Genomic DNA, 27,770 nt, shown 5'->3' on the forward strand with positions numbered 1-27,770 from the left:
GAATTGATTCACGATTGAGTTTTGTGTCATATATCTAAGGGGCAGGTTCTGCTACTTTTGATAAAAATCCACCTATTTGCCACCAGCGGAAACAGGGATTTGCAATCGATAATGCATGCAAACCCCAATTTGTCTCGGGAGGTAATACTTATTTTTCTCTTTCCCTTCTGGCCTAACACAATAGTTCAAAATCAGCAATTCGTAAATGAAATGTTGAGTGTTGGCAGCACTGTGCAATTCAAATTATCCAAATCACAACTGTCCTGAGTTACCACACAACTGATATCCTTTAATTACGAATCACTGTATTTATATTAATTCAACCTCACAAAGAAACTTCAATTATTCTTTAATTAGCAACAAAGCTACAATTACAAGACAATTCACACAAGGCAAATATGAAAACATAGGGTAATACCAATCTAAAATAATAGTAAGGTGTGATACATCACTTTCTACAGAACTCATTACATTTAAAATAACATTTTATCATTATGCACAAAGTTAATTTGGACATCACATTGGCTATTGGCAAAGAATGAATATGCAGCATGTTTACAAACGAATGTAACCAGGAGTGGCACTATTAAGACCAGCACTGTTGATATTTTCTAGTTTCCTTGGACTTCTGATCTTACAGGAGTGTGGTTACCATGGTAAAATCCCATCGGGTTTACACACAGTAGATGCTCAATGACGACTGGTGACGCAATGATGTAATGACATCAATTATCAGCAGTAGAAATTATTTTATAAGCTGAACAAAAATTAAATGCGAGAATACAACCCCTGCACTGAAAGTTTTCACACTGTAGTTGATCGTGCCCAATTCAAGGCCAGCTTTCTTCAATGATCAACATGGCAGCAGTTAAAGTTTTTAGGACAGACTGTTCCTAGAACTGAACTACACCAAAAGGTGTACCACCTCTCCCAATGCATGGACATGTAAAACTGGGAAAATCCATGAATCAGTTATCTAGTTGACACTGACAAACTGGTTGGCTTAGCCCACATCACTTCATTACCTGGTTAACCAGCAAAACTCTCAAGTCACTGTTCGGCTCAATTACTAACTAGAAATTTAAACTCACCTTCCATTGAGTAGAAAATTTAATAGAGCAGTTGATAAACCACGTCACACTGCAGCAGTGATGGTTTATCAACTGAAGTCCTAATTTAGTGCAGTTTAATAACCTTTTGTGTTTTATCCATATTTACCAATACCCTGTAATACAGGCTGAAGATGTTAATTGCAGTGTGGAAATTTTTTCTGTAGGCTTAATTAATTATGATGCGGCCTTGAAAGGTGTTTTTACAATGCTTAATTATGTGGAATAATGGATTACTGCGTAGGAATTACAAAATTGGAACCTAATCCAGGGGTTCAGATGACATCGTAAACCAGCAGAACAAAGCTTAAGTCCACCTGAAGTTTTGGATTAAATTTCGTTCTTAATTCACTGCCTCATATCTGGTATTTTGTACAATATGTAAAAATCTGAATACAGTATGTAAATAGAATTTTAAGTTAACTGCATTTCAGCTTTAGGACAGTTGCTTTATTTTTATATAAGGTACCATTTTGGGGAGCAGTGCGAGCTCAAATGACAGTAAGGTCTTGTGCTCCTTTTGTTATCTCACGGTCACAGGTTTATCCATAAATAATGAAACGCTATGCACAGTAAAACACTAACATGCTTGTTTCAAAATATTTTATTAGTCAGTTCCCTTAAGCCTAAAACATCCAGTGGATGATGGAGGCGCCAATTTAATTATTTTAACTTAAGTATCTAATTAAATATACCTCAGTCACAATGCGAGTATGAATACCCAAGCAAGTTCCCAAATGCTTCCCTTTTTCTCCTTCAATTTCCTGAGCTGCTGACTGGGGAAAAGTTCCACAAGTGCCAATAGCACTCTTGTACTTCACCCAAGAGGCCATTCTTCATGTTTCAGCATAGACAGTGAGTAGTGGTGGACTATTCAACTGTGGAGGCCAGCGCCTCTGAGCCCAATCCCATCTACACCCATCACACGCAATTACTAGCTGATGGATTGTGATCAGGAGCAGGAACTCATAACGCACTTCACCTCCATAGCTCAGGGCGCTGAAGCCAACTGTAGCATGTCTAATGCTACACATGCTCAGATGAACACAGACCAGAGATTGAATTTGACACCTTCCCAGTCTGAATGGCTAATTAGGCCATGAATCTACTAATTGAGGCATGTCTGAATAATTCACTGCTATTTCTTTATCACATACATTGGTTCTCAAGGACTCAAATTTTAAACAATTTGTACACTTGCTGTGTGTCTAGCACCTTTCAGATTTGCACACCACTTCTCAGTTCGTCAGCTATAATTGTGTAGTGTCAGGCACAAGAGTTATTTATATACACTTATACAGGAAGAGTCACAAACCAATAAATTATAGCACATTTTGTCATGTCATTGTGTGCTAAAGACATTTTCTGCACACAAGCTATTCTCGATGCAGGTGAAGAGATGAGGAGACAAGTATTCCATGGTAATACAAAGCAAAAAATGTTATGGCAAAAGTTCAAAATACATTTAACATTTTAAGTTTGTGGTCTTTGAAGAAGTATCATTACGGACAGTGTCAGTTACATTAAAGGTTATTCACAGCAAAGTAAGATATCCTTACATCACATGACAACGGACCTCATGTGTACAGTGAAAGAAACAAACCCATTACACAAAAGTGATCATATAGAAAAGCAAAGGATCTTATTAAATACTTTCACATTCAGGTAATTTTAGCAAATCAAGGCGACTGAGCATGATATGCAGCAAAATAAAAATTCCTCTGGCTACAATGTGTACCAACATCGTATGGGTAAACATGAAGAATTCCTCTGGTCTGTCATTTTAGTGAAACCATAAATGCATTATTTTAGACAGTGTCACTACACATGGCGATCACAGTAACTCACCCCCTCCAACCTAATGTTTCCTAGCTTTACCAAACTCACAATGTCATTGTTTTCAAGTATCAGATGCATGGGATAAATTTTACAAGGCCTCACATCACCAGCAAGTCCTTTTATACTGCCAGCACATATCGGAAGTGCCCACGAATTTTGTCCCATTAAAATCACTGGATTGAAAATCATGGGCACCGTGTCTGTGATAATCTGATGCGCGTTGAATGCATGCAAGGTGTCATAAAATTTACCCTTGTGCATCATTCTAAACAGCAATAGTTAGAGGCTACAGGGGACAGAGTGATTGGTTTAATCAAGCTTTAATACTTTGGTTATCATCTTGACATTAGACAGGTGGACGGGTCATAGAATTGGCCCTATAACATTAAGTGACTTTTCTGTGACCTACAGTCCCATCCAGCGAGGCTCTGCGCTGGGATTGAAGACCCCCACAGAATCTACCTACACAAGTCTTCCTTCCTCTAACAAAGCCTCCTTTACCACTCAATTTTATACATTTATTCCAAGAAATAAAAAATGTGCCGTCATTGGTATCCCCAACCCCATAAGATGAGTGAATAAAGATTTTCAGAGTTCAGCTGAAGAAACTGCAATTTATAGCTGAAATGTGGATATATCCTTTGGCCTAAAACATGGAATGCAGAGATTTATTCTTTAGTAGAGAAATACTGACAATTTTTCAGTATTTAATTGTTTGTGAGGCACAACACAGGACAGCTTTACTTTCATTGGTGATGCACCAAACAGGAAGTGATGTTCCAGGTGGCTGGAACACTGAGCAGTGAACAGAGTGGCAGCTGGAAACAGTTTGAAAGATTTCACATATATTTGCAAAGTGTGGTTGTGGAAACATGGAGATCCTCAGTAAAAGCACTTGTTGCATTGTGTGCAAATCTGATGTTAAGCAAATCCCGCCTGGCCCAGTCACTTTCTAACTTGGCCATTACCGGTGAAGTCACATCTGAAGTGGGCAAGTGTGCTTCATAGAATCCTTCAATTCAGCACCAACCCAATGCAATGGACAGCAACCACTGTGGAGAACCAGGCACGTTACTTAGAAGTTCTCCCCATCCACCCATCAAAACAAAATTGGGAAAAGTGTTTGTTGGGGTCTGTATGGGCCGGTTTTGGGGGGGGGGGGGGGGGGGGGGAAAGAACAATATCCTACTTTAAATAACCAATTCTTCCTTTGATTAAAAGCATTTGCGCAGGAATGACCAACTGCACTTCGTACTTGGATATGCACTTGAAGTGCCGTAACCTGCAAGGCTACGGACCAAGAGCTGGAAAATGGGATTAGGGTGGATAGCTCTTTTTCGACCGGCGCAGACACGACGGGCCGAATGGCTTCCTTCTGTGCCATAAATTTCTATGATTTCTATGTGTTGAGTTGTGACTATGATACAGATGGAATGTAATAACATCTTCTGTAGTATTAACTATTCCCCCCAAAAGAACTTGAGGTGTGCACACAAGTGAAAAATGCTAACGTGCTACCCAATGTATTGAGAGAACACTACACTGACTGCAGAAGTGACAGAGAAAATACTGAATTACTACCATTAACTACAATAGTAAATCTAAGGCTTTTGAAATAGGCTTATTTGCTCTGTGTGGCTAAGACACAGACACACACCAACACCCTTGTCACACTCAAAACTCTTTAGTGCTCATGGACTGGGGTCACCTCCTGGAGTCAGATGTACAATATGGCTAGGCATTTATCCAAACAATAAGATTTTTTTTTAATAAAAGGTTTTTAAAAAATTCCCCATCAATATTCTTCCCTCCTCTGAAGAGATGGCTTCATGCTGTGGTATGGTTCTACGGGCATCCTTTGGCACCTCGTCCAAGTGCCCATTCTTCATGTGTGAGTTTACTAGTAAGTGTCCGCTGTCTGTTCAGCTGTGGAGAGCATCACAGCTGTGCCCAATCTTGTGCACACCCAACATTCACACATGTGCACTTTCCGACACGGGTTGTTGGATGGCAATCGGGAGCGGGAACCCTGGTCTACTTTTCCCGCCCTAGCCCAGGGGACACCAAGCCCAATTATGCACTTCCATCTTCCGCCTCCTCTTTCCAAACTGGGATCATCTAAAATCAGCACAGGCCAGAGATCAAACCTGGGACCATCTTGACCAGTGTGGCTCAGTACCACAGTGCACAAAGCATTTAGCCACTGAACCAGAAGGGGCCCGAGTTGAATATTTTATATCAAATTTTTAAAAAAATTTAATTTCCAGAACCACACAAGTGGTAGAAATGGAACAAACAATGTAGCTCGCTGGAACACTTTAAATAATGCAATCAGAACCTTCCAGAACCTAAGTGTTGAATACCCCAACGTTGCTTGTTAAATTATTTTGCATATTCCAAGTTAGTCATTGGACATCCCGCCTTTCTGTAATCTAAATACTCTGACAATTTTACACATGCATCTTTTTCAGGGGTTTCAGTCTTCATAATATATAAATGCAAAAGAACCTCCCAGATGTTATCAAGAGGGTTGCTCACAGATGTTGCACAAAAGAAGCGTTCTGCCTGTTCTCATCTTTTCTAATAGTCTAATGAACGAGGTGTGACTTATTTAAGGAACCATACATTTAAATTTGGAGGCCATGAAAGGTACAGCTGTCTTATCCGAAATTAACCAACAAATGTCAGTTTACAATTCAGCCCCTGTTCATTTCCCAGCTAGATTTAACTTATCTTCCAGCTCTGGTAGTTCAGCAGAGCTTGCTATTACCAGAACTGTCAGATTATCAAATCACCATTACACGCCCGACATCTCAAATTAATTTACTCCTCTTACAAGTGTTACATTGCCACACAGAGCACTATAAAATAATCAGGCAGACGAGTGCAGAACTGGCTGATGGAGCTTCTCATCAGTCCAGAAGCACAATATCTACACACAGAGGACGTGTTTGCCATGCTGGATGCCTTTAGTGAAAGGGCACGAACACCATTTGCGTTAACTGAGCAGCTCTTGCAAATGGTTGCCCTGGGAAGGGTAGTAGGGGCTGTGAAGATGGGTGGTGTTGGAGCCACAGTCAACGTATTGGTAGGCATCAACGGAGACTTGCTCAGAGTGCGACAAGTACCAGGCTGTCACTGTTGCACTGGAAGAGATAGAAAAAAAAACAAATAATAGAACGCTCCTCTGTTTCATGCTGTTATTTTTGCACACGTTTTAGGAAGGCCATTGCTGCATTTACTTTACTGATATATTTCAGCAAATCAGTGGTGGCTACAGCTCTATTTACAGTAAACTCTTTGGTATCCGGCACCTACGGGACCGGGATGGTGCCGGTTGATTAAAAATTCTGGATAATGGAGAGGTACACCTACCGAGGCAATTTATATATCGGCCGACCTCAGACCAGAAGGTGGTAATTCTGTGGGGGTGTTCCGAACTCAGGAGGGGAGGTGGGACATGGGGCGGCAATGGCCCAAGCTGGTTTTGTAAAAGCCGAAGGAGCACACTGCTTATTCTGGCCCCACAAATATACAGTCAAACTTCCCTTTGGGTTCCTCTTTGGGCTGGACAGCCAGCTGATACTGTGCGGGGAAGATTGCCGTGCCCACAGCGACGGCGGGAACAAGTGGTAAGTCATTCCCCACCATTTTCAGGACACTACTGCCCCGTTCCTTCTGGGGCGGAAGCCTCAAAATCTACTCCTGAATTTTGCCGGTTATTAATGAATTCCGGATGATTAAGTGCTGTTTAAACAAGAGTTTACTGTATCTTTAAGGAAGGTTTCCACACTAACAGATCTATGTTTAAATAACTTGCTTGCACAAGTGGATTAGCAGTGTCTTGTCTCTAAGTGCAACAATACATGGAGACATGAAAGACCTGGAGGGTATGATTGAAACCATAAGGAGTCTCTGGGCAGGAGGATATACTGAGGCTGAAAACTTTTGCCCAGTCCCAAATTGGAAGGGGCAGCACATTCTTAACACTGCGCAAAAGGTCAGATTGCTTGTGTGAAGTGGGCCCAGTTGCACAAGTGCAAATGTGAAAGGAGTTATACTCACACATGTGCACAACAGCATTTTAAAGCAGTAATCCAAAATTAAGACTTTTTCTACCCAATTAGCAAATTTACTAGGAGGTCACTTCAAAAAAACAAATTGCCTGGTTCAAAACTGACAGGAAGTCACTGTTACAGAGAACCAAGGTGCCTGTGGAGAACCGAATATCCCATCCTTCATGATAGGAGGGAACACAAACACAAGTGTGTGGATTAGACTATTCCATTTCTCCCTTCAGGTAAGGGATGCACAGAATAAGTGCTCTGCAAAGGGAAGAAAACAGGGATTTTGGTTAAAAGAAAGTGAATTACAGATTCATTTACTTGGATTATACCTGCATTCAGATTCTACTTCCTAAGGAAAAGACGTGATCTACGGTACTTACTGTATTGAGATCACAATATTGTGCACTTTGATTTCAGGCATTGTGCAGTAATGGCTTAAACACAAAGGAAAAAAAAGAACATATTATAGATTCTCTGACGTACGTGCAGCAAATTACTCATTAACATCTACATTTTATATTGTGGTGGTTCCGCCGATCAACCCACCTTTCACCATAAAGAGCAATTTTCTGGGAAATGATACTATACAATTGAATTTTAAATGAATCTTTATACCATAAATGCAGTCACTGTCTAGGATTCACACAATGCAGAATGCCCACTAGGTTAGGTACTGGAGGCTGTGCAACTGTACCTCAACAAGAACTGTCACCTTAAGGAGAGGAGGCGAGAAAATTGAAAAATGTGACTGTATTTGGGAATGTCCAAAACATTCTCCGGTTTGAGGTAGGAGTACAAAATTATTATAGTTCCTTTAGGCATCCTCTAAAAATTAATCTTAAATGTGTCAGCTTGGTTCAGTTGGTACTATTCTCAACTCTGAGTCAGAAGCCTGCGAGTGCAAGCCCAGTACAAAGTTGAGCACATAATTTAGGCGGTCAGGTCAATGCAATACCGAGGGATTGTCAGAGGCAGTGTCTTTTGGATGTAATGTTAAACCAAGGTTCCATCTGCGTTTTCAGGTGGACGTACAAGATCCCATGGCACTTATTTTAAGAGGAGCAGCGAGTTCTCCCGGTGTCCTGGCCAACATTCATCCCTCAACCAACACAACAGATTAACTAGTGATTCATCTCTCTGCTATTTGTGGGACCTTATTGTGCACAAACTGACTTCTAAGTTTACCCACAAAATGACAGGGACTGCACTTTGAAAGTACTGCATTAGCTGTGAAGTACTCTGGGACTTCCCGAAGACGTGAAAGGCATTATATAAATGTAAGTTCATTCTTTTGCATCACAGTGTGATTTTTATTTGTTGCCACAGTAATATTATTGTTCACTTGCATAGAATTAAATGGAAAATGTTGCTCTTAAACCAATGCCATGTCATTCCTGTGGCCAGTCAATTTCTAAACATAATTGTCATTACAATACTTACTACATGCCTAGATCATCGAGCGTAGCAGTCACCGCATAGAAAATCTGTAAAACAGAAAAGATATAATCAAATTATATAGAACGCCAGAGAAGCACACGAGACTAGTAAACAGAAGTGGGAAAAGTAAAAGTGTGTAAATGGCCTTATATATGGATGAGTATAATAGTGGTTGGTTACAGATATGAATCTCACCTATATTGATGAAATTCAGTCAAGTGTTTGAACTGCAAGAAGAAAAATAATGAATTTGAAATTCTGGGTAATTCTGACAACAGAAACAGAAGGAATCTTGTTGTAGTGATTTCTTCCCTATATCTGTGTCAGTATTTTTTAAAAATTAGTTCATGGGGTGTGGGCGTCGCCGGCAAGGCCAGCATTTATTGCCCATCCCTAACTGCCCTCGAGAAGGTGGTGGTGAGCCACCTTCTTGAACTGCTGCAGTCCTTGTGGTGAAGATACTCCCACAGTGCTGTTAGGGAGGGAGTTCCAGGATTTTGACCCAGTGATGATGAAGGAACGATGATATATTTCCAAGTCAGGATGGTGTGTGACTTGGAGGGGAACTTGGAGGTGGTGGTGTTCCCATGCGTCTGCTACCCTTGTCCTTCTAGGCGGTAAAGGTCGCGGGTTTGGGAGTTGCTGCAGTGCATCTTGTAGATGGTACACACTGCAGCCATGGTGCGCCGCTGGTGGAGGGAGTGAATGTTTAAGGTGGTGGATGGGGTGCCAATCAAGCGGGCTGCTTTGTCCTGGAATGGTGTAAAGCTTCTTGAGTATTGTTGGAGCTGCACTCATCCAGGCAAGTGGAGAGTATTCCATCACACTCCTGACTTGTAGATGGTGGAAAGGCTTTGGGGAGTCAGGAGTTGAGGCACTCGCCGCAGAATACTCAGCCTCTGACCTGCTCTTGTAGCCACAGTATTTGTGTGGCTGTTCCAGTTAAGTTCCTGGTCAATGGTGACCCACAGGATATTGATGGTGGGGGATTCGGTGATGGTAATGCCGTTAAATGTCAAGGGGCCATGGTTTGACTCTGGCTTGTTGGAGATAGTCATTGCCTGGCACTTGTGTGGCGCGAATGTTACTTGCCACTTATCAGCCCAAGCCTGAATGTCATCTAGGTCTTGCTGCATTCGGACATAGACTGCTTCATTATCTGAGGAGCTGCGAATGGATCCTAACACATGACTCCAGCCAGTGGAGAGTTTCCCCCCCGCTGCATCTGCGACAGGTAGATTAAACGGTGATAATTTGTGCACACTGAATTAATTATGTGCAGGACTCTCATTAATAATTAGTGAGGTTTATTTGTGTGCATCTGGTTGACACATTAGGAAAACAGAAAGACAGACTCAAAATGCATTTGTAATGTGGAATTCTTTGAAAGGTTCCTCTCCTGTCCCAACCATCTCCTCCCCACCTCTTAGAATGGTGGGTCACTTGATAGAAAAATCAATCAATTTAAAATTGAGGGATGAGATAGCAACAGTTTAATTTTTAAAAATCCAACCACAATTAGATCAAGAGCCAAAACCGGCTACTTCCGCCTCTAAAATATACAGTACAGGGTATCCCCTGTCTCAGTCTGTACCTACTCCATGTCTTCATCGCCTTCAGGTTTGATTCCTCCTTTCCAGCCTCCACCCAATTTAAACTTCAATTCAACCAGAATTCTGCTGCTCGTATTTTATTCCACACAAAGTCCCACTCACCTATCACCCCTGTCCTTGCCAACCTTCATGGCTCCGTGCACCCAAAGCATTGATATCCAAATCCTCTTTTTCAAATCCCTCTATGTCTTTCTCCACTTGACCTCTGCAATCTCCTTCAGCACGAGTCCCCTGCTTGCACCCTCTGCTCTCCTGACTCTGGTCTACTGTGCAAGACCACCTTCCTCCACTTACCATCGGTGGCAAAACCTTCAGCCATTTAAACCCTGCACTCTAGAACTCTTTTCCCAAATAATTCTGGCTTGCCCCATCTTCAAAAGCCTCCTTACAATCTACTATTTGACTGTACCTCCAACAACTTCCACTAACTCTTCTTCCTACTCCTGCTGTGGCTCCAACCCCCAAACTGTGTAGTGCCTTGAGACACTTGCGACGATAAAGACTTTATACGTTCAAGTTGTTGTCCTAGAAATTGCTAACACTTGTTTGAATGACAGGCAAGTAACAGTCTGTGGTAATGTATTTAGACACCAACTTCCTGTTGCAAATACTTCTTGTTATCTTGTACGATAAACAAGACATATAACTGAAGAGGATATCATATCTGCAACAGCAAGTCCCAATCCTCATTTACATTACTGTGCCCAAAGCTTACCATGCAGCCTAGATCTGAAGTTATGTAAAGATTTTCATTGTAAATACTATTATTTAGTTCCCCAAAACTGACTACATCTGCTTTGACAAGATACAGAAGTAGAGCATACTGCAAGCAAGCAAAAACTCACGAGGCTAGAAATGACTGTTGGTCACATTAGTGGTTACAAGCTTTACATGTTCATATGACATTCCCATGTGCTGTTTCAGTGTAAGTAGCCTGTTTAAAATACAGATCAACACCGCTGTTAAAATAGCAACAAAGAAATCAATCCACCGATACCATCAGAGGTAACTGAGGCAATGTTCATTACCTGGCCACCTCCCAAGGGCCTGAAGACTGTAGTGTTTTTAATGCTGACAGTTCCAAGGACCTCATTAAAAAACACAATCTGCACATTGAGATCAGTAATGCTGATGCTGTAGAAGTTGTAGTTCGTTACATTTAATATATTCTGCAAAAGAGAGAGAAAAAGAAAGTGGCACATCAAGATCCCAATATAAGACATGAAAAGTGTCACAATGTACCTTAACCATAACCTCAGAATTCCTTCCCCTCCAGTGCGTACTTTTCTGTTTCCTACTACAGCCATCATTGTGGCTTTTCTGAGTGAAATGGCAATTTGGTACCAATTAGAGCCGAGTTGTGGGCAGTTTTGTGTTGCACATTAGGATCTTCCAGAAGCTTAATTGAGACTGTCCAAATCATTTCATTACAGACAGGAAGCAGAGACTTGCATCCAATCTAATCTTAGGATAGCAATGTCCACATGATGCTCTCGTGCTTTTCCATTCAGATTGAGGAGCCAGTCTCTGTAGGATGTCAGTCCTGGGAAATGGAGCATTTTTTCCACTTTTAACATCTAGGCCCCAAAATTCCAGGGTCCCTGCCTTTGAGGTCATAGACCTCATCCAAATCCCATGGACGTGATCACATAAATAATCGGGGTGAGTGGCCCTATAGTGCTGTTATAGAGGTGCCCGCACCGATGAGGTCCCCTGCCACTCTGATGGAGGAGACTACATACCCTTGAAGGGCTAAAGATTTACATTTTAAAATACTTCTTTTCCCCTCAGGGAAATATTGTGCCTTGGTTCAGAAGGTAATTAATACTCTCTGGGATTAATTACCTTTAACTCCTTTAGTTTTTTTTTTACAAGGCCCACAATGGAAGCCTTCCTTGCCTGCTCTCTGCAGACGTGGCTTCCAGTGGGCCTAAAGGGGCATTCTGGCTGGAATTCCCAGGGTAGTCCTGAACGCAGACTTAGGGAGGGCAGGCCGAGGACTTGCCCACTCCAATCACAGGATGCACAGGGCGCAAATCCGGTGTGTATCCAGATTCTGCCCTAAATTCCTGCACCGAGGAATGATGTGTCTGTGTTGCAGCTTCTCATCCAACAGGAATTTCGGCCTCCCGCTGTCACCCTGCAACACTTCACGTCAGATGCTGTAGAGCAAAGTACCCTTTACTGTCCCACAATAATCCTAGCCTCAGAAAAGATCAATACCCCAATGCACCAACAGAAACTATATTTTCTAGTTTTGCAATAGACAGTATGGATGGCAGAAGCCAGATTACACAGGAGTTGCTCCTTTTGGTACCAATCTAAACCTGAAATTACATCGAATATATGATGAACCTACCGTTATTTTAAGAACAACTCTATAATCCGTCTTGTCATCAATGATGTAGACTGACTTAATACCAACATGTTCTACCTTAATGGAACGTGGGAAAAGGAAGAAGATCGCAAGTCCGCTAATCAGAAGGCTGATCACCACGGCGACTGCCACATAAAGCTTCCTGAAAAGTAAATCATATCCCAGCATTGGAACTGGTTTTCTTTTGTTCTAATAAAGGCTTCAGTTTTGGCTGTTTGTGAAATATTAAATTGTTTCAACAGTAAAACATTAATACTGACGTTCGTTGTGGTTGCAATCTCTGGTCACTGTACGGAATCAGAGCTACCAGCTCATTCTCCTGGCCTGGAAATGTAAAAATAGAAAACAACTCTTAAAAATACCATCAGATCTCCCACAGCATTGCGTGTGATATGTTGGAAGATGTCAGCCGTGACTCTGTGGCATCACGCGCACCTCTGACTTAGAAGATCATGGGTTCATGCCTGACTTGAGGAACATATAATCTAGGCTGACACTCCAGTGCAGTTTCTGTAGGTGTGTTGCACTGTCAGAGGTGCCGTCTTTTGGATGCGCCGTTAAATCGAGGCCCTTCAGGTGGACGTAAAAAATCCCACGGCACTATTCGAAGAGGAGCCCTCCCGGTGTCCCGGCCAACATTATTCCTCAATGTGTACAAACTGACTGCCATGTTTGTCTACATCACAACAATTACTACATCTCAAAAGTACTTCATTGGCTTTGAAGCACTTGGGGACGTCCTAAGTTTGTGAAAGATGCTGTATAAATACTATTTATTTTATCTTTTATGATGTTTTATAAAGGCAGCATAATTATATTGTGTAATGCACCTTGTATTATTCAGCCCGTCCCTTTAAAACCACAAGCTCTTATTGCTGTAAATGGGCCCATGCTGAAGCCAATTTGACAGTAATTGCTCTTAGATTAATTGGAGGGTAATTTCTATGTTTGGCAAGTTTCTCAAACTAGCTGGAATAGATTTCTACCTTTAAAAAACGATATCGCTGCCTATTATGTAGGTGCTTGCTTCAAAGTGAGGGATGACTGATTTCTGTTTTACAAGTGTTAGGTCACACGGAACACACCCAGGTGATAAAAGTAATTATTATCGATCACCTTACTACAAATACTTACAGTCTAATACATTTGCAATCATTATGTTTCCATAATGGCTATCCCGTCGGTAAGTCCCATGAGCAAAACTCTCGCCCAATTGGCAGTTTTGGTTTGTCCTGAAGACCTGCAAATTGCTTTGGAGTCGGGTTTCTGTGGAGCAACCTTATGACTTTGATTGACAGTTTTGATTTATTACAAAAGTACCTTTTACATTTTTTTTTGCATTTGCTTTAACTTTACAGTGAAAACAGACATCAAGCTAAGCTGGTAGACTTTGGTCTTCATTGTTTTCCTACTTGTTCCACTCTTTGGGCCGGGGCAGTCTGAGGGTTCAGCCCCATTTAAAACTTGTCATCAAAGACTATGGCCTATAAATTTGCGTCGGGCGTTATCGGATCGGCGGCCCGTTATACGCAGCGCCCGATATTCAAAGGATCTGAACATTAGCCACTGCGTAGAACGGGCAGCCCATTTTTCCCACGACGAATTTCTAGGTCACATGGTCCAAGTTATGGAACAGAACTGCAAAGGCTTTGAACTTTTATTGTTTTTAAACAGATGCAATAAAATGAAGTGAAGTAATGCAGCCCATTTAAAACTGCTGTTTTGCCTCTGTTTAATCTTACTTCTTAATAAAGATGAATTAGTAGTTTTGGTCAATGGTGACTGTCAGTGTAGTGTTTTCATTACTTGGAGAGATCAGGAAGGTACAGTAGTATCCTGTATTACTTCCAATGCATACTTCAATGGTAAAAGTGTTCATTGTTTTCCCAGAGAGCCACTGCCTAAATACTTTGTACAAAAGGGTCACATAAGGTTCATAGGGAGTGCATACCTTCCTATGGAAGCTGACATTTGCTTGAATATGAATAATAAGTACCTGGAGAGAGCGCAAGTAACAAGGTTCTCTCCAGTAAACCGCAAGCATTGGCAACGCTAATTCATACAACTCCTAGATCAAAAGTAGCACCAGCTAAGGCTAGAGAGCATGTCTTTGGCCACACACTTAGCCTATGGAAAAGGGCATAGCACAGGGAAGAAAATAAAATACCTTAAAATAAATGAATGCCAATTAATTTGCAAACAATAAGGTTTACATCAATAGTACTTTATAATACGTTGGCACCAATTCTTCCTTGGGTTGACAAGAGGACTATCAACAATGTTTGCACTATTGCAGAAAGTGTTTGGAGTTGTCATTGCTTTGTTATGCCTACAGTGAAATTTTCCTCTCCTTCAAATGTTGGTGGCAGGAGAAAGGGAAGATGAAGCACATTTCACGAGCCCAGCACCAAACTTCTCATTAATGTTAGTGGAAAACTACCTACCTCTTGGTATTCTTCCTGTCCCTTGACACGTGGGGCATGTGATGTTCTCTCTTCCCACAAACTCTACGTATGGAACATGAGAACTGGCCTCTCCATTACTGCCCTCTCCGTTACTGCCCTGTACTTCGTTTGTGTTTTCGAGAGCTTTTCTGTCAGTCTCAGGCACAATGGGTGCTGTATCCTCTTTCTTGCTTTCTCTTGAGAAATTAGGTAAATGAGAGAATGATTTACCCATGGTTTCTTGTACTTGCCCTGTAATGTGAATTCAGAATAAAGAATCATATGCAATTTATGGAGATGAGATTAGACTTCAAATTACTGGAAATATTTGAAAAGGCATTTGAAAGTGCATTTCAGAGCTCAAACATTAAAAACCTGCATCACAGAACTTACAGTCTCTGGAACCAAGGAGCGGGGCTGGGGTGATAGGATGCAGGCTTGGTCCATGATATCCTCCAAAACCAATTTCTAGTCATGATAATGTGTGACAATGAAACTTTGTGCTTTGAAATCCTGCCGTTGGTTTGTGTGTATATATTTACTAAAGGTGGATGTTAGGCTGGATGAGCCGGAATACAAAAAGAGAAGCTTCGATGGGCTGCATAACTTTTTCACATTCTTGGGCTTTTTGTTAAGTCTTGGGTATGAATCCCAACTAAAGTTTCAGCTGTCACTTGGTGACATTAACAAGCCTCTTAATGGAGCCGATAACGAAATGCTGTGCCTCAAGCAGTGGAGGGAAAACGAACTGAACAGAATCGGTCTCTCCAACCTGCTCTACCCCAAAGTGTAAAGGTGAAGCAACAGTGCTTTGAGTTACACTCAAAGAACTGGAGGGGAAAGATAATGGCCCGGATTTTGTGTAGAGAATAACTGTGAGGCTAACAGCGCTCACCGTTATCATGGAGTAAATTGAACAGCAACTTCCAGAGTACGCACATGCGCAGTTAAACACGGAAATCTGGAAATTGCGGTCCAAGTTACCCTGCTCCTCCACAAGCTGTGCTATAACAGTACCTCGCCGATAGGCTTTGCATTGAAATACTTGCAAAGGCGTGAAGTTGCGGTACATACCCACTAAACACGCCTGAAAAAGTTAGGGCTGGTACACTCAGGTGTAAGTGAAATTTTAATGGTGTGATAAGTCTTAATTACTACCAAACAACCTCTCTGGCACTGAAAATTTAATTTTATAAATGTGGAGTCTCATTCCTTCAGAATTTAATTAGTGTTTGAGATCTTTTTAAAAATAAAAATTACATTTTTAAAAAACTTTTTCTGTCCGTCTCTTTTATCTCTCTCTCTTAATTAATCCCATCTTTCTTTCCAAATCTTTATTTCATTTTCTGTACATGATTTAAATCCAATTTATATTTCCTGATTTAAACCCTGCATGTCTCAGTGAGGATTCTTCAACTGATTGGTTGAAGGGCCATGCTGTTGCTTGCCCTGCTTACAAATGCTACAGATCCCCTGTAGAGGGCGCCATGCTGGATGATACCAAGGGGTCGATTTTCAGTGTGCCGTGGAGTCGGGATTGGAGGCGTGCGGGGGGTTAAATTCCCGAATTCGGGGGTCCCGACACCATCCCGCCCAAAACCCGCCTCCATGTAAGTTTCAAAGGAGGCGAGTACCTGCCCCGCACTGGGACCCGCCGACCCGAGGCGGGAAGGGATTAGTGCCAATTAACTGCCTGTTAACAGGTAGTTAACAGGCAGTTTTTAGACTAATCCCTATTTTGAAGGTTGTCGTGTGGGATTCCCGACGGCTCCAAACCACGCCAAGTTAGGGGAGTCGGGCCGTCGGGTTGAAGGACTTGGAGGGGTCGAGATGTCAGTGTTCAGGTGAGTGATGGGTGCATGAGTGCAAAGGTAAGTGTGTTTGGTGTGTCTAAAGTGTGTAAAGAAGTTTAAATTACCTGTACTTACCTTTACAGCCTTCCTTCCTCTAGGTTTCGGGAGTCCATCATTCAGCCGGCACAGAAAGCAGAAATGGCTGCGATCTGTCAAAAGTGACAGCCTGCAGCTTTCAGTGCCGGTGAGATTTCTAACTGAGTCTGCGTAGAAGGACTCAGGTTAGAAGTAAGACTGTCAGTGTTTGACAGCTTCAAACAGCTGTGAAACGCTGATATTTTGTCTGTCAACACGCCTTGACAGATGAAATTTCAGTCTGTGACATCACCTGTTGCGGGGTGGCCCTTAATTGGCCTGCTGAGCCCGCTGGGCGGGCTCAACAAGATCAATCAAGTTAAAATCGCGTGGATTGGCCGCATCTCGATGGAGGCAGGACTACAACCCCGAAAGTTGTAGTCCCACCTCCTTCCCGACTTCTGAATGAAAATCACCCAAGTCTACGCTGAAAACCCCTTGAAAACTCTGTGGGCAGCTTTCGGCATAGTGAACGGCAAGCGCTGTTCCTTCGCCGCAAAATCTGGGTCAACGTTAATTGTTCAGCTTCTGAAATGAAAGCTATCAAAAGGAGAAATCATGGCTCCATCTTGTGTTGGTTTGAGGTTAGAACTGTTCCCATTTAAGGGCAGTGCAGTTAAGTAGTATTCAGATACATATACAGGAAACTCTCTTTTTACCGGCACCGACGGGACCGGCGTGGTGCCGGTTGATCAGAAAGTCCAGATTACAGAGAGGTATACTTACTAAGGTACGAGAGCCCTGTGCACGGCCACAGATCCAGGCATCCCTGTTGCATGGCAACAGGTGCAGGAACCCCGGTTACACGGCCACAGATCCAGGAACCCCGGTTACACGGCCACAGATCCAGGAACCCCGGTTACACGGCCACAGATCCAGGAACCCCGGTTACACGGCCACTAATATGAAGTAAAACTTACCTGAACCTACTCCTGAATTTTGCCGGTTAACAGAGGTTTCCGGTTATTTAGGTGCCGGTAAAGAGAGTTTCCTGTAGTAATTAAAGAGTTCTCTAACCTTGCCAAATACTGAGACTCTCGTCCTTTACGTGTAGTTAACCAATTATTAAATATATTAGACTTTTATTATTCGAAGAGGAGCAGGGGAGTTCTCCCCGGTGTCCTGGCCAATATTTATCCCTCAACCAACACCACCAAAAACAGATTATCTAGTCATTATCACACTGCTGATTGTAGGACCTTGCTGCGTGCAAATTGACTGCCGCGTTTCCTACATTACAATCAGTGACTACATTTCAAAAGTACTTCATTGGCTGTAAATCACTTTGGGACGTCCTGAGGTTGTGAAAAGCGCGATATAAATGCAAGTCTTTCAGGTTTTTCTATTGCAGGCAGAGTGGGAAAACAAGTGTGACTTTTCACGTGGGCTGTCATGCAAAGATAAAAGCTTCTGAAAATGAGGAGTACCTCAGTTGTGGCAAACCACAGCAGCCCATATCCTGTATGCACAGGCCTACAGTTTATTTAGAAAGATGCAACTGTTAAACTGTTAATAGCCAGAAGTTCCCAATAGAACACACAGAACAGGAAGAACCGGCATTGATCCCCAGTCTGTGCCGAGTTAGCTGATTTCAGCTGTAATGGTTATTGAGGGGAGAGTAAATGAAGACGGTTCCTACGACTGTGTGTATATGCACACACACACACACACACACAAATACGTGAGCATCAGATGAGGACAGGATTGGACCTGGCTAAGATCCTTGGTGGTGAAATGGTCCGCCAACACTCACTGTACAGCTTACATCTGAAGAATGGCCAATTGTACAAGGTACTGACGGGGCTGCCAGAACCTTTCAGAGTGGCGAGAAAATTGGGAAAGCTAAAAATTAAAAAATTAAATAAAAGCCAAGGAAAACAGAAGTTAAATAGAAAGAATGGAAATAAAATGTCCTCAGCCTGTAAAGCAGTGGTTTCAAAACTATTCTGTGTTAGGGATAATCTACAAATATTGGCATACTCACGAGGACTAAATATTGACATATGATAGGGAACCTCTGCAAATACTGACACACTTCCAGGGACACTCTGCAAATACTGACACACTCCCAGGGACCCCCTGCAAATACTGACACACTCCCAGGGACCCCCAGCAAATACTGACACACTCCCAGGGACCCCCTGCAAAGACTGACACACTCCCAGGGACCCCCTGCAAAGACTGACACACTCCCAGGGACCCCCTGCAAATACTGACACACTTCCAGGGACCCCCTGCAAATACTGACACACTCCCAGGGACCCCCTGCAAATACTGACACACTCCCAGGGACCCCCTGCAAATACTGACACACTTCCAGGGGCACTCTGCAAATACTGACACACTCCCAGGGACCCCCTGCAAATACTGACACACTCCCAGGGACCCCCTGCAAATACTGACACACTCCCAGGGACCCCCTGCAAATACTGACACACTTCCAGGGACACTCTGCAAATACTGACACACTCCCAGGGACCCCCTGCAAATACTGACACACTCCCAGGGACCCCCTGCAAAGACTGACACCCCCCCCAGGGACAACCTTCAAATACTGACACACTCCCAGGGACCCCCTGCAAATACTGACACACTCTCAAAGGCACCCTGGAAAATATTGACACCAATCTGGGAAGCCCTTGTCCTAGTTTCTGAAAGACAATGTTAGCTACACAAAGTTTAACAGGGCTATCATTGGAGGAGTTGTTCATCAGGCAAACTTTCCTGAGCCATCGTGTTACCAGTGGAACCTCGCAAGTAGCAGGCTGCTTACAGCAAAATCGCAGGCTGCTGCTTGCAATTTTCCGTCCATTTATATCTATGAATGAATGGAAAATCACGGACAGTGCACCCGCAAGTTTCCAGTAAGCCACCTGCTGCTTGCAAGGGGTCTCTGAAAATTCCAACCATTTTATACAGCAACAGAAATAACATGCCAACAAATACAGAAAATGACAGATAATAAAAAATCTGATGGCTTTGTGGACACCCTATACAACCCCTTTGCCAATCCCTTAAGAGTCTGGGAATCAAGTTTGAAGTAAAGAGATTAGGATTGTCCTCTAGGGGTTACTAATTTCCAAGTTGTTTGTACTGCAAATTATAAATATCCAGTGAGTACACAAGTTTATCAATAAACTCAAAGCCTGGGGTGCTTTCAGTGTAATCGCATGTTAGTCATTACCTATCCGGAACAGTAAAAGCTTTAGATTTGAGAAAGTATGTGAAAGGGAAATTAGTGCAAGAATCCAGAATGAATGAATGTTAAATAACAACAGAAAATGCTGGAAAAACTCTGCAGGCAGGGTATTTTGCTATCGTACTAATGAATGAATGTTAAGTGGATTTATCAGATGTTTGCAGTAAACTCTAATGGTGTGATGATTATTTTCAAAACAGAGCAGAGCAAGGTAGAAAATCTACCAAAAATTATTATAAAAGTTATCTAGTTAAAAATGTCACTAAAAACATAAAAAATACAATAAATTAAGAGAGAATTTTTTTTCTTGAAACAAAATACTGTTTAACGTGCTAAATTTTGGGGGAAAGGATTTAGTTTTCAACTTACTTTGCCTTAGAACTTATGTAGGAGTTACGGAGGTCCTGGCAGTGACCATGATTCACGAGCTATGCCTACAATAACTCTGTGCGGGCATCTAATAAGGACCCATGGTCATCACATCTCCTCAGCTCGCAAAAGGATAAAACTGCTCATATCAAGCGGCATCTGTGACCGTGTGGGCAATCGATAAATGTCACTCAGCCAAATTTCTGGTGACTGCACACTGATGAAAACTAAAGGGTGATCCTGCAATGTTTAAGGCATAGTGTACTGGAGCAGCAACCTGCAACGCCATAGTCTGGTGGCTCATAGATTTAAAGTCTTCACGGAGACCCTGATTTCAGCAAAGCAGGGGCCAGGTGATGTGCAGGTGTACACCAGTGCCACTGTTCCCATGTATCTCAGTGCAGACAGAAGTGTGTTCCAGAGATAGAGGAGTTATGAAAACCTCTGGTGGAACTAGTGAGAGACTCTGGTACAAATATATGTGGGTGTGTACAAGAATTCTGTAAGTTGTCATGTATAGATACATCGGTATGTCAATGCTGGTATTATGCCAATATGAAAAGTGTTATTATTAAACCTCTTTATGTAGGGATAATACCTCTTCAGTGAACATTATAGAAATTCAACATTTTTATCCTTTGACTACACCATCTCATCTTTCAAAATGTCACTTCTTAATGTAACATCTGAGAAATTGATTTTCAAATGAGCATGAGAGGTATTCATAATATTTTGGGAATGAATTGGGAAGAGGAAAATTCTAAAATCAACTCCTGTTTTGAATTCTGATGCTGGACTGCCGGTGCTGCCTCAGGGTCATTCAGCTACTTCTCCGCTGGCTACATTCAAACTACCCCAGGGGTGACTCAGCCTAATATTACTGTCGTCCGCACCCAAGTACAAGCAGCTCTTTAACCCTTCAATACCTTCCCCAGGTTCAAGACGCACACATGTGTGTAACAGGACATCAATAAAAAGGCTGGATATTGATTTCTAGTGTATAGAGATGCAGAAAATTCAAAAGAAACAGGTCACCTTTGTACAAAGAAACATTTATACTCTTTCCAACCAGCAGCAGGTTACAGAGCAGCAGTGCTAGAGGTCGGGGGCAGGGAGAGGAAAGAGCATAAAATAAGGGTGCTATTCCTCCAAATCTGCAGCTTTCTCACTTCCCCCTCAGATTTCCAATCGTTCTTTCTCCATTGCTTTATCTTTTTGTCTCCATCTTCTACACATTTTTAAAGTCCATGTAATCTTCTATGCTTTGGTCATTTTTCAATTCGATCCAGTTTCTTTCTGGCAGTTTGCCTCAGGCAAGAAAATAATTGGGCCATAGCTGTGCTCGCCTTATTGGTTCCTACAGGCTTGGTTTAGATTAAAACGAAACAAAAAGAGCTCTTGTAGTAGGCACCTGCTGTTTAATAAAGACAACAGGATAAATCCACTGAAGCTTGTGACTCCACAGGCTCTGTGTAACTCACTAAAGCACCAATGTACAGAAGTGTCGTTAAGTTAAGGAGCTAACTGTGGGAGACACAACGAAATGAGATGCCCCAGCTGAATGATCTAACAGACTTTATTATGTTGTAGCTTGAAACAATTCTGTTGGATTTTGTGGTTCTATCTACACAACTGAGCAGTTTTAAACTGAAAATACACTAACCAATTTCTCTTTATGGACATTGACGTAAGAAAACTACTAGGCACTTGGTCCGAGTATTAAACAAGGCTTTAATCAACAGTTTTTCAACATGGAGATCTAGTTGTGTCCTTCACTAGTTCCTGTTAAAGAATGTCCTGAGCAAGCTGGGCCCATGCCCGAGTATTTATACTCTCCCTGGACAGCGCCACCAGCAGGCCGCCCAGTATTACTTCATATGTCATTTCCACATAAATGACAAGATTCATGTCAGGCATGATGTTGTAGCTTGACACAGTAGCAAGAAATCAATGAAGCTTTCCCAAATGTATATTTTGCTTCTAAGTTATGTTCACCTCTCTCTTTTGGGTAGTTTGTCACTTCAGAGGATTCTATCGCCTCTTCTACCAAGGTACCTGCGTACTAAAGGAATCTGAAAAAAATTGGAACAAAGCATCCAGGGCATTCTGAATTAGGGACAATCAAGTTAGCGACCGTGAAACAGGAGGTTGTAGTGTATATACTAGTGTATAAGGCGACACATGTATATGAGGAACACTATTTTCAACCCACAAACAGGAACTTAAAATTTCTTATCTTACATGTAAATTTATATGGCTATTAAATTTATACCTCGCAATTCTGGATAAAATCTAACAATTCATAGGAGAGGGACCATTATTCCTTTAATAATTTAATAACTCCCCCTGCTCTTTCCCCAGAACCCTGCAATTTTCTCCCTTTCAAGTATTTATCCAATTCCCTTTGGAAAGTTACTATTGAATCTGCTTCCACCGCCCTTTCAGACAGTGCATTCCAGATCACAATAACTCACTGCATAAATTAACCATTTTATTTACATACATATCTCTTATGTGTAGTATAATTTTTGATTGGTAAGTAAACTGCAAGCAGTGATGGAGTGTATATGTTGCTATTAAGACCTGACATTCCTATTTACTATACTATATATAAATTCTTCAGGGACTTGGGCACTGCTGGCCCAGATGTGTAGCACCAGTACGAGTGTTTATTTTGTCCCTCCAATTTATTCCCCCTATCCTGAAGATACTAACATTAGAGGAGTTTCTCTCATGTCAGCGCCATCCGATACCTCACCCATGTGGTCACGCTTCACGTGCGAGTGTAAACCATGGGCTTTCAAACTGGGGGTCTGCAATGTAATCAGGAAAACAAATCCTAATTATGTCTGTCTGGGGCTGGGCACCGTAGGAAAGGTTCCAGCCCTGTAACCCTCAAGAATCAGCTGCGGACCCACCTCTGTTGTTTCAGCTGCAAGATCAATGTTAGTTAAAAAACAGCCGAGCTTCCAGCTGGCAGCGCTGAAGCTCTTCGATTCAGAATATTGGCATGTGTTGTGGGCCCTTTCCACTCCAACGATACCAGCAGCAAGATCCCTAATTAGGGATCAATGCTGCTGAGTCTTTCCTGAAGTAAATGGTCAGGCCCAAAGTTTAAAAAAAAAACTGTACTGTATATAGAATCAAGATCTATATATAGTATCTGTGCCTGTCTTTCTTCATATTGTATCCCGTCCCTCACTCCACCAGACTTTCCCCTGATTTCATGGTCATAATTTTTGAGGCGCAGTTTTTATCAGCGCTGGCGGGGGGGGGGGTCGGGGATACAAATGGGGTATCTGCCTGTTTTGCCTTCCTGTGCTATGTTTAAATTACTTTGTTGCTGCATCAAGATTGGTGTGAAGGTTATTGTGACTCCATATAAAGAAAGCACACTTGGACTCTAGCCTCAATATGGTTGTACCTATAACGCTTATGGGATTCTAGCTTTTCGTCCATATGAGGAATTATACTAAATGCCCATTTGCCAGATCATAAATAATGACTTTTTTCCCCCTCCCTTTTCTCTGCTCCTTTCTTGAAGGTGGCAACTTCTGCAGGGGAACTATTTCACAGGCACTCCTCGGGTACCTCATCCAAGTAACCATTCTTCACCTATGAGCTTAGACGATGAATGTTGGAAAGCTGTTCAACTATAGAGGCATTGTAGCCAAGTTCAATTGGAAGCAGTACAGAGAAGGTTCACGAGGTTGATTCCGGAGACGACGGGGTTGTCTTATGAAGAAAGGTTGAGCAGGTTGGAGTTTAGAAGAATGAGAGGGGATCTTATTGAAACATATAAGATTCTGAAGGGGCTCGACAGGGTAAATGCAGAGAGGATGTTTCCCCTCATGGGGGAATCTAGAACTAGGGGGTATAATTTCAGAATAAGGGGGCACCCTTTTAAATCGGAAATGAGGAGGAATCTCTTCTCAGAGGGTTGTGAATCTTTGGAATTCTCTTCCCCAGAGAGCTGTGGAGGCTGGGTCATTGAATATATTTAAGGTGGAGATAGACATATTTTTGAAAGGTAAGGGAGTCAAGGGTTATGGGGAGCGGGCAGGGAAGTGGAGTTGAGGCCAAGATCAGATCAGCCATGATCTTATTGAATGGCGGAGCAGGCTCGAGGGGCCAAATGACCTACTGCTCCTACGTCTTATGTTTTTATGTTCTTATTGTTCAATAGTATAGTCTGTGATTAATGATCTGAAGGTTGCAATTGGTGGCTATATGTTTATGCTTAGCTTAGGATTTATGTTATGAATAATTTGATTATTTAATTTTATTTTCAGTTCTTGCACTCAAACTAAATGACTAAACTCCTTGTAGACACAGCCCCCTTCCCATCTAGTGCAACTTACATGCTCAGGTTTTGGTCAGAATGTTAAGACTATAAAATGTTTTTTATAAAATGGATGCTCTTCCTGCACAAATACATTAAAAAAATACAACTTTTGCAGCAGACTAAATCACTAGTTTTCAAACTGGGGTCGACAGAAAGAAAAAATGGATGTTACTTTTGTGAATGTTAAAAAATCCTGTTGTATTTTATTTAATACTCTTGTAGGTTATTAAAATCTCATGACGAGACATCAGGCCACCGGTCACAAAGCGCGATGCTTTATGCCCTTTTGTAATGTTTACGATGAGGGGTCTGCAGGAGTGTGCCAATATTTGCAATGGGTGCTCCAGACAGAAAAGGTTAAAATGACTGGCCCAGAGAGTGAGTATGACAGGCTATTTTGTGGGGGCTCGATCCTGTTGTTACTGACCTTCACACATGCAAACCTTGTCGCAGGTGTCACTGGATAGCTGGATAGCAGTCAGCAGCGGGATCTGAATAATGTTTTCTTTTCCTAGCCTAAACCCGCTATGGCGCTAGCTGAGATTAGCTAACAAAGTACAGGCTGGGGATTAAACCTGGGAGCTTTATGATCTGCATGACTCAGTATCACATCAGGTGATGCATTTACAGTCAGCCATAAGGAAAGATTCATTATTTTGCAGTGCTGCTGTTCATGGATACTTAAATCAAAGCAAGGGAACTGCCATTGATGTTGGTGCTCCCTGGCAGTGTGGAAAATTCAATAGCGCACTGATAGCTGAATGTATTGTGCTACCGTTAAAAATAAATTGTGGGGTTATGTGGCTTTACCAGGGTCTCAGTCAAAGCCCTCTTTACATGTATCTCCTTATACTTCCCAAGATCCAAAATACAAACAAAAGGTTTCCAATGAAGTTGCTTCCGAGACTCATTCCTACCTTTTTCTCGAGGCTTGACTTTTCAAATACCCTCCTTGCTCGCATCCACCCCACTACAGGCCACAACTCATCCAGAATGTCACTGTTTCTGTTCTTACCTCCTTAAAGCCCACACTTTCATTACCTCAGTCCCTTCCGGGATCAAATCGACCCTTGTACCTTTATGAATCAATTTCAAAATTCTTATCCTCATTCTTGAAATGCTTCCAAGGAATGCTCGCCTCACCTGACCTCACTGACTTCTTTTAGCTACATCGCCTTGCTCCTCTAACTTAACTACTCCTTCTTCCCCGTGCTCCTTGCAGCTGCTCTTTTGGCCAACTTGCCCGTGCCCTCTTAGCAATTTTGCCCGAGCCCCTCCCAAACTCCCTGCCAAAATCCATTTACCTTTCCTCCTCTCCTCCCTATCTCCCAACTTTCCAAAGCCTACCAAAGATTTATTTTCTCCGTTCTGCCCTTTAAACTGATTCTACAATTCTTTCTTCTCAGTGTCGTGGGGCATCTTTCCAATGCTAATGGCACTATACAAATGTAAATTGTTGTTGTAAGTACATAAGTTCAATAAGTTACATGCATTTACAGCACAGAAACAGGCCATTCGGCTCAATAGGGCCATGCCGGTGTTTATGCTCCATACAAGCCTCCTCTCACCCTTCGTCATCTCATCTAACTCCATTAACATATCTTTCTATTCCTTTCTGCCTCATGTGTGTATCCAACTTCCCTTAAATGCTAGTCTTTGTGGTAGTGAGTTCCACATTCTAACCACTCTCCAGGTGAAGAAGCTCCTCTTGAAGTCCCTATTGGATTTATTAGTGACGATCTTATTTTTATGGCCCCTAGTTTTGGTCTCCCCGCAAGTGGAAACATGTTCTTTACACCCTATCAGACCCTTTCATAATCTTAAAGACCTCGATCAGGTTTCCTCGCATTAAATGAATGTCTCAAAGGCCCTTAGCCAGTTGGAAATTTGAATAATGAGCAAGAAAAAGGAGGGAGAGCCCCTAGAAATGACTTTGGGGGGCCATTTGACCACAGAGAGACAGATGGAGGTGCATAGTGGCTTTAGCAGTGAATCCCAGAGAGCAGGGTGCAGTGACTGCATGATGGGCCTCCGATGCCAGTGCAAAGGGAGCAGGGAAGCAATAATCTGATGTCAAAAGAGCAGAGGGTATGTAAAGGGAGACTCAGTTAGGGTGCTGCAAAGCTAAGAAATGGAGCTTGAAGTCAATTTATTGGGGCAGAAGACGACAGTGGAGCTTGACAAGGATGGGGGCGATTGGTGTGGGGCTGATGAATGTATATACAGTATAAATACTAAATTACACTATACCATTATAGATCATACAAAGTTACAGTGTGAAGTGAAATATTCAATGCAACACGGTGAAAATTTACACCAATCTGAGTTGGTTGAAAAACTTCAGCGAGAACAGCCTCCAAAAACAGCAAAACTCAAGTCCCACTGAAAAGTAAAATGAGGAACTGAATATAATTCATGATGAACTGTTAGTAGAACGGCGAAGGGTTATAAACAGAATAAATAAAACAAGACGCCAGTTAGCCCCCGACCAGGGCAAACTCAAGGCCACCGATCCGCGCCCGCCGCTTCACCGCCACAGTCCCAGTCCCGCTCACGGGGGGGGGGGGAAATCTCCAGCTTTCCGCCCCAAATTCGCTCTTTGCGTCGAGCAAACAATAAACACATTAAGACCACCTGAGGTCCTCGCCCCTCCCCCGCTGCTCCCTCGACTAAACACCAACCCGGGGGGAGCCGAAGCTGCATTTAGAAATGTCTCCAATTAATAAATAACCCCCCCCGCGTGGCCAGGCTGCGGCCGCCGGTCACCGTCACTGCGGGCTATGTGGCGCCGGGGGTTGGCGGCGGCGGCACAGCTCGGCCCGCTTGTCTTATTTTTTTTTCCCATCTGCGACATCAATGTCCACACACAGGCGCCCTGTGCCTCGGCGGGGTTACCGCTATCCCTCGCCCCCGCCGGTTTTATTTACATCACCGTTACCCTGTTTGCCCCCCCCCGGGGGCGCGCTTTCTCTACCCGGCTCCTACTCACCGTCCGCCGCCAGCCGCCGCCGCCTCCGCTCCCCCGGCCCCGGGCAGCACTGGC

General features: G+C 42.7%; 1 protein-coding gene across 3 annotated transcripts; it reads right to left on the bottom strand.

Annotated features, from left to right (window-relative positions):
- Window positions 1-332: 332 nt before the first annotated feature.
- Window positions 333-27,770, bottom strand: tmem106a (transmembrane protein 106A). Of its 3 annotated transcripts, none has more exons than XM_085966392.1 (9): window positions 27,717-27,738; window positions 22,378-22,454; window positions 14,887-15,138; window positions 12,703-12,766; window positions 12,425-12,584; window positions 11,094-11,234; window positions 8,456-8,499; window positions 7,396-7,449; window positions 333-6,094 (listed from the first exon to the last, which is right to left on the bottom strand). In XM_085966392.1, exons 3-9 carry the CDS (start codon window positions 15,119-15,121, stop codon window positions 5,947-5,949), a joined length of 846 nt encoding a protein of 281 aa, XP_085822518.1. In that variant the 5' UTR covers window positions 15,122-15,138; window positions 22,378-22,454; window positions 27,717-27,738; the 3' UTR covers window positions 333-5,946. The 3 variants fall into 3 exon arrangements, with proteins under 3 accessions (XP_085822518.1, XP_085822519.1, XP_085822517.1); XM_085966393.1 differs by lacking the exon at window positions 27,717-27,738 and adding an exon at window positions 25,645-25,812; XM_085966391.1 differs by lacking the exon at window positions 22,378-22,454 and having other exon boundaries at window positions 27,717-27,770.

Source organism: Somniosus microcephalus, chromosome 24, assembly GCF_052327205.1.
Source record: "Somniosus microcephalus isolate GS21.2 chromosome 24, FLI_Smic_1.0, whole genome shotgun sequence".
In the NCBI taxonomy this organism is placed as follows: Eukaryota; Metazoa; Chordata; class Chondrichthyes; order Squaliformes; family Somniosidae; genus Somniosus; species Somniosus microcephalus.

What these genes read in the sequence shown, in the direction of transcription:
- tmem106a (XM_085966391.1), bottom strand. Translation starts at nt 15,121, where the DNA reads ATGGGTAAATCATTCTCTCATTTACCTAATTTCTCAAGAGAAAGCAAG. An exon ending in CTCGATGATCTAGGCATGTA is followed by an intron (nt 7,450 to 8,455) that starts GTAAGTATTGTA and finishes TTTGTGTTTAAG; the next exon opens with CCATTACTGCACAATGCCTG. An exon ending in AATATTGTGATCTCAATACA is followed by an intron (nt 6,095 to 7,395) that starts GTAAGTACCGTA and finishes TATCTCTTCCAG; the next exon opens with TGCAACAGTGACAGCCTGGT.